The sequence below is a fragment of the Centruroides sculpturatus genome, unplaced genomic scaffold (genome assembly GCF_000671375.1).
Source record: "Centruroides sculpturatus isolate CEXI.00-Female unplaced genomic scaffold, Cexi_2.0 scaffold2540, whole genome shotgun sequence".
Taxonomy (NCBI): domain Eukaryota; kingdom Metazoa; phylum Arthropoda; class Arachnida; order Scorpiones; family Buthidae; genus Centruroides; species Centruroides sculpturatus.
The window spans coordinates 17,334-24,664 of NW_019386756.1; the positions used below are offsets into that span (position 1 = coordinate 17,334).

The 7,331-nt window shown below is 29.9% G+C and overlaps 1 protein-coding gene across 1 annotated transcript; it reads right to left on the reverse strand.

The window, feature by feature from the left end:
* Nucleotides 1-5,731: 5,731 nt before the first annotated feature.
* LOC111615727 lies at nucleotides 5,732-6,714 on the reverse strand. Its single transcript, XM_023357159.1, has 3 exons — nucleotides 6,554-6,714; nucleotides 6,280-6,440; nucleotides 5,732-6,197 (listed from the first exon to the last, which is right to left on the reverse strand). Exons 1-3 carry the CDS (start codon nucleotides 6,635-6,637, stop codon nucleotides 6,050-6,052), a joined length of 393 nt encoding a protein of 130 aa, XP_023212927.1. The 5' UTR covers nucleotides 6,638-6,714; the 3' UTR covers nucleotides 5,732-6,049.
* Nucleotides 6,715-7,331: the final 617 nt, after the last annotated feature.

Consider the following 7,331-nt stretch of genomic DNA (forward strand, 5'->3'; position numbering starts at 1 on the left):
AAAGTTTCATTTCATTCCAACACTGCCTTCTTGGTCAACAAGTGAATATCCTTATTAATGTCTGAATTATTCTACTGTTATAAAGATTCCTGTCTTTGTAAAATAATTATTAAAACATTTCTGATAAACAAAATCATACTAAATTATACATGCAAACATATTATTACTTAAGCAATAATAACTCATATTTGCGTAGTAATAATATAGCAATAATAACTCATCTAATAATAAATTCTTTTTGCATATATGCAAACAAGAATTTATTATTTTTGTGCGAGTTCTCTCAGTAGAATTTTACTTGTATTTACATGCTGAAAATTTTGAAAAACTGATTATTATTAAGCACTAATACATATTAAGTGTTTCATAAGAGACTCTTCTGAAATTCTGATCATACTACAAAAAATTTTTGATATCGCCTATACTTTACGCTAGATTTTTGTAAAATTAGAAGTGTTTATAACTATTTCTACAATAAGGTGACAAAATTAACAAATAATGTGATTATAAATAAACTGGTATTTAATATACAAAATTAGAATGAGTTAACAATCCAATTTATATAATTGGCAAGGCCATATAAAGTACAGGATATCTGTAGAAGTTAAAAAAAGAAAAAAAATCACAGCATAAAAAATCATTCGTAAAAATGACTTAACATCTAATTTAAAAAGATATCCAAACAAATTTTTATTTATTTAATATTTGAAAAGGTACTAATTTAACAAAGGTCATTTCTTTTTCCCAGATTTCTTTATACCACCAACTCCTGCAAAATAGATAAATAAATATGGTTGAAATATGCAAAAATTTGGATATTATTATAGAAATTTAAAAGTTTTAATTTCAAATTATATAAAATACAGGTCACCACTAATTTTCTGACACCTCAATTCCAAAATATTGCTGGATTAGTGATTTTTCCAGATCAGCTAAATTCACATAACTTAAACACAAATCCTGGACCATTAATACCATTAATTGTAAGCCTCTCATCTCTCTAAATATATTTTTTTTAACTCTCTCTATCCTGTGGGCTCTAAGAATGCTTCTTTTTAGCAAACCTATTATGGATTTGACTGGGACCACAATGGAGCAGCTAGGTGGCAAGGAGCTAGTTCTGGCATACGCAGGTGGACCAGGTTTCAAAAAATTCCTGGAGTTCTTCAACCTCTTGATTTTATCCTAAATCCCCCAGAATGGTAGTGTGTCACCTTAACCATTCAGCCATTTCTAAAGTATTATAAACCGCTAGAAACTTGAATTAAGCACATATTAAATGTACACTTAACACTACTAACATTTGCATCATTTTTAGAAGTACTACCAGTTAAATTAAGTAAAATGAGTTATAATCCACACAGTATAAAGGGACTAGAGATTGAATTGAGAGATAAAGCAATGCAACACTGGTGATTTTCCAAGATGAAGTGCTTACTTTTTATAGTGAACTAGCCTATATTTAGATGTTATACATATGAAGAAAACCCAGAAAATTTTAACTTGGCCAATTTGTTAGTCAGGTCTTATGACCAACTATTAGTGTTTGGCAGTTTTATCCACTCAGCTACTGGTATGCTACAAAANTAGAAGTACTACCAGTTAAATTAAGTAAAATGAGTTATAATCCACACAGTATAAAGGGACTAGAGATTGAATTGAGGGATAAAGCAATGCAACACTGGTGATTTTCCGAGGTGAAGTGCTTACTTTTTATAGTGAACTAGCCTATATTTAGATGTTATACATTTTGAAGAAAACCCAGAAAATTTTAACTTGGCCAATTTGTTAGTTAGGTCTTATGACCAACTATTAGTGTTTGGCAGTTTTATCCACTCAGCTACTGGTATGCTACAAAATAAAGGAATTATCAATGACAACATGGTCAAATCTAAGTGAATGCACACTACAGAGAATGCCATCTGGGCTATTCAATGAAAAAACCTGGCAGTTGTGGGAATTAATTTCCCTCCTTAAATTCTATCTAAATTAATAGGTGTCAGATCATCACGCTAGAAAATCAGTGTTGAACCTGTACCGTACATAAAATAAACAGCAAATAATTACACTTACATTAAACATATTGATACTGTATTTTGATGATGTTAACAATTAATAAGCACAATTCTAATTGAATTAGAATTATCTAACAGTTTGTTGTTAAATTCTAAATATTTTTTAGGGTTTCAAAATATGATTCAATAACTTTCAATGTATTATTTATTAAGCAACATTAAAACACAGTGCATGTGCCAATTGAAGACTGCCATCATTCATCCTTCTAACCAAAAATGACAGAAAAACAGATTACAAACAAAAATTTATGATCCATCAGATTTTTCGGACATTAACTGTACAGTTTTTAAGCTTGATTTATTGTTATAATTTGGAAGTAGAGATAGGTGATGCAACTATATAAAAATTATAAAATAAGCAACTGAGAAAATTCAGTAATATTTGTTTATATTTCCAAAATACAAGTTATCATATGGAAGAAAAAGATCATCATGATGCAAAAACATTGAAACAATATCTTAAAAATGTGTTAAATCATATTATTTTGACAAAAAATCACAATAATCACTGTTATTTCAATTTCAATAGCACCTTTGAGTACAGAGAAAAGAGTAAGGATAAACTTCAGAGTAAGAGTAAGAGTAACTTCAGAGAAAAGAGTAAGGATAAACTTCAGAGGAAACAACTCTTTTTGAATTAAGTTAATAGGAAGTGTAAATGCATTTCAGTCAAAATTAAATGTGTGGATATCCCAAATTAAAGAATGTAACTTCACCATTTTCCAAATTTAGAGAAATATATTCATAAATATAAGGAAATTTAATCAGATAAATATTCTGAAAATCTCACTGAACTTAAAAATAATTTCGAAATTAGATTTTCTAATTTTCGTAAAATTCAGGCAATTATTTCATTCATTTTAAATCCATTTGGTGATCTTAATTAATATATATGAAATATCGCAAAAGATTGAAAGTATGTTGATTAAAAATGTAAATATTTTAAAAATGGAAATAATTAATTTTCAATCTGACCTACAATTAAAAAGAAGAGTATAAACTAATTTTTGAACACTTGTTGTTGAGAGAAAATATTCACTTATAAAGGAAACTTCAAAGGTTAAACTCCTGCTTTGGATCAACTTGCCTTTCTTTTTGACAATGAAATTTTTAAAATCAAAGTTCAGATCCATAGTAACAACAAATGAGCATCTGAATGATTGTACCTTATGTACCAGAGTACAATATACTGGCCAAAGATATATAATGTCAGTCTTCACATTGATTATTAATAAGTTTTGTTTGTCCTGTGTTGTATTTAATTTGTAGTAGATTACTAGTAGTAATAAATAGTAGTAGTGTAATATTATTGCTTTCTTTTACCTATTGTTGATGATTTTTTCAAAAAAGTTTGTTGTCTTATGTGTGGCTCACTTATAGTTTTTAAATTTTTAATTTGCTCAAGATAGACTAAAGGTTGGGCACCACAGCTCTATGATATATATATATATGAACCATTAAATTCAGAGAAACTAAGATGACATTCCTTGTTATTTGTACAATTTTGAAATACAGTGGTGCCTCGTATAACGTACGCCTCGAATAACGGACGTTGCGAATAACGGACTTTCTGTTTGACCGTTACGTGACTCGAACAACGGACTTGCTGCGAACAACGGACTTTCCGTTCGGCAGTTACGTGAGACGAACAATGGACTTTCTTCGAACAAGTGCGAATGATGTTTCCACTCTTTTGCCGTTGCCAATGACAATCTGCTATTTTTATAATATATTAGTGTTATTAGAATATATTATTATTATATCTGAAGTACAGAACTACCGTTGGAATTCGGTTTGCTTCCTTGCTTATTACGTACATCACCTCAGTGCAGGGTATTTACATTTATTCAAGTTTGTGCAAATCGTGGCTTCTAAAAATCAGAAAGGTGATTTCAATTCAAACAAAGCAAATCATCAGAAAGAGTGAAAGTTGACAAACACTTCTTTGTGAGATGGGGAGAGGTTCAAGAGTTTACCAACACTCATTTCTAAACAGAGCCGAGGCTAACAGGATCAATGATCTCTACAATGACACCCTTGCCCGTCATTTCCGACGGGTGTTGAAGAAGAGAGAGAAACAGACCACCTTGGACATGTTTTTCAAGAAGCCAGCAGGGAAAAAACAAAGGATGGAACAAGAAGAGTTGACCTTGCAAGCTCCGCTAGCCTNGTCATTTCCGACGGGTGTTGAAGAAGAGAGAGAAACAGACCACCTTGGACATGTTTTTCAAGAAGCCAGCAGGGAAAAAACAAAGGATGGAACAAGAAGAGTTGACCTTGCAAGCTCCGCTAGCCTCTCCTGAATCTGACTCCGATTAAAAAAACAATAAAAAGAGACTTGCAGCAATGTGTAAAATGTCTGTATCTGTATGAATGTGTAAAGAAGGTGTTTGTCCACCTCCTCCTCATGACATCTGACTACCCGGCATAATTGGTGACTGCTCCATTTTCATTTATTTTATGGTACAGTACGGTTATTTTATGCTGCGGAACGAATTATATGTTTTAACATGTATTTCTATGGGAAAATGCGTTTCGTATAACGGACGTTTCACTTAACGGACGTGCACCTGGAACGGATTAAGTACGTTGTACGAGGCACCACTGTACTAATAAAATTATGTACATTTTAAAAATAAATTCTTTTTATTAAAGATATTTGAAATTTAAACTGTAAGGTTTTAATTTACCTCATCCTCTTCAGATCTTTCTTTCTTGCCTTGTTTTAATGGTTTATTTTTTCCTCCTGAACAAAAATTACATACATTTTTAAAAAAATCATAATTTAATCATATAATTATAAAAAATATTTTATGTAATTCTGAATAAATATTTTCACTTATAATTTATATCAATTTATTTTTCACATTATTGCACAACATAATTACATTGTGTAAAAGAAATCTAATGTGACTCAGTTTTGTTCATCATAGGAAGAGTGGGCTTTAAACCAGTATTCAAATGTCATTATTCCCATTTTGCGAACAATTTTGTTTAAAGTAAGTACAGTTCAATCCTATTTATATATTTTTCACCAACTAACACAAGATTTTAGTTATGATGTAGTATTTATATAATAAGAGGGTAACACACAGGCCATATTGACATAGTTAAAGTATCTTAAATAGTAAGCAAATTGTAGGCATCCGAAGAAACGAAGGGCTTCAATAAACTGTTGTAATTTGGCTGCAATTTGAAAAAAAATTAGACCTATAAGTTCTTACTGTCATCCGTCCGTATTACATTAATGTCGAGAACGGAGTTAGATGAAAGACGAGACCAGATATGAAAGCCGTAGGGACAAGAAGTCCCTGTTAACTATATAACAACTTTCGATGCAAACCGAAGTCACGTATTTTAAATTCAAAACTTTTTCCCTGAAAGCAGTTAACAATAGATGATCGGCACGACTATTAAAAAGAAAAGTATGATGTAGAGGAGCAAGACACTACTAATTTGAGGTGGAGAGCATATATTTTAAATTAAATAAATTAAAAATATGATTAAAAATTGCAGCCAGACATTGTGACATCGTGACAATAAATAATTGCTCGTTTGAGAAATTATAATTTGACTTTCAGAAAATTCTTATAAATCTTTATTCAAACCATGATTTAAAATCATTACATATTGGTATTAATATTCCAGTTTTTAAAAAAAGAAAGGATAAATTGATTTTGTATCAGTTTAATGGACTCGTTTCTCGCAAAGTTATGAAAAAGTACAAGTTTACTTAAAGATTCCACATTTAGCCTATTTGCTATTCGTACAAATAAAAGTGAATCTAGAAGCTACTTTAGCATCTTTACAGGTAAAAACATCTTTATAAAGTTGTAAGATTGGAAAGCTTAAAAATCCATTAAAACACTAAAAAAAATCTCATTTAGTTTTACTATTAAAAATTACTCAAATCGTTAGGCTGTCGACACTCTTTAGTACTTCTGCCAAAGAAAAAGTTTCCATTTACATTCAATTTATGCTTTTGGAAGTGTTAAATCTTCAATAATATTCGATGACCAGTATAAAACGAATGCGAAGACGTTAACTTGTATAAAAAGCAGCATGAGGTGGACGGAATTACAGCAACCGAAATTCCTTTTGTCTAGCAGAAAGTATCGATTTCTACAATTAAAAAGTCCAAAAATTAATTATTATAATACCCAAAAATAACCGCTAAGAATCAAAATATAGAGTTGATTCTTACTCCATAAATAGAATTAATTCCATGATCCATAACAAAGAATTACTTAATGAGATCTCCAGAAATAACTTCAGAGGAGCTAACTCATCATACGTTGACGAAATGTAGTCGAATAGTAAAAATATGATTATGTTTAGTATAGAAAACAGCACGGTAGATACAACCTGAAAAATGCATTGTTATCATCACTTAAAATGTAGTTCAATATTAAAAAAGTAATTTAAAATGATAATATAAAAAGCGACATTGCAAACACTTCAAATGCATTCATACTTACTGTAAGGAATGGGGAGCATGCATTTATCACTAACACGGCCATTACAATTGTAAATAAAATAGAAGGTTCTAAATATGGATTCATCTTCAGGGAATCGACTTAAATTCAATATTCAAGATTAAAATTAGTACAATCGAAGGAGTGGGCAATGCTCTTTACTCTTTTATTGCAACGAGTTGCATGATTATTCAAAGCAAAAGTTGATGTAAAGGAAGATAAAATTCAATGATAATAATATTTTAGCAATTACTAAAAAAATAAATAAGAATTTTTTTCGTTCGTGACAAAAGTTATTTTTGTTTCTTTTATAAAAATGGATAAATATGTAAAATTGATTCATTACCGCAGCTAAAGACATTTTTAATTTTCGAATTGAAAATTATTTATACGGAAAAGCACTCATAATTTCTGATATTTTATAAATAAATTTATAAAATTATTTAATTAATTTAATTTCCTAGAATGATTCTAAATGTCAAGCAAACATTCTGATGGAGCATATAACAATGTTACTTGTTTTCCTGCCATAATATTGAGAATGATAAAGTATGGTGCCCTCGCATAAATTTTTGCTACTCAAGAACTTTGAAATAACACGGAATATTTTAATATTGAAAGGTGATGGAATTGAGAGTATTTGAGAGACAGAAAATCAAATAATTTTATTGAAATTGGGTTTGTATTATAAAAATTCGAGAAGGAGGGTTCTCAGATCTTCGATAAAGCGACAGTTTTCGTTTGAACTGACATCGAGACACTTTTAATAAACAACAAAATT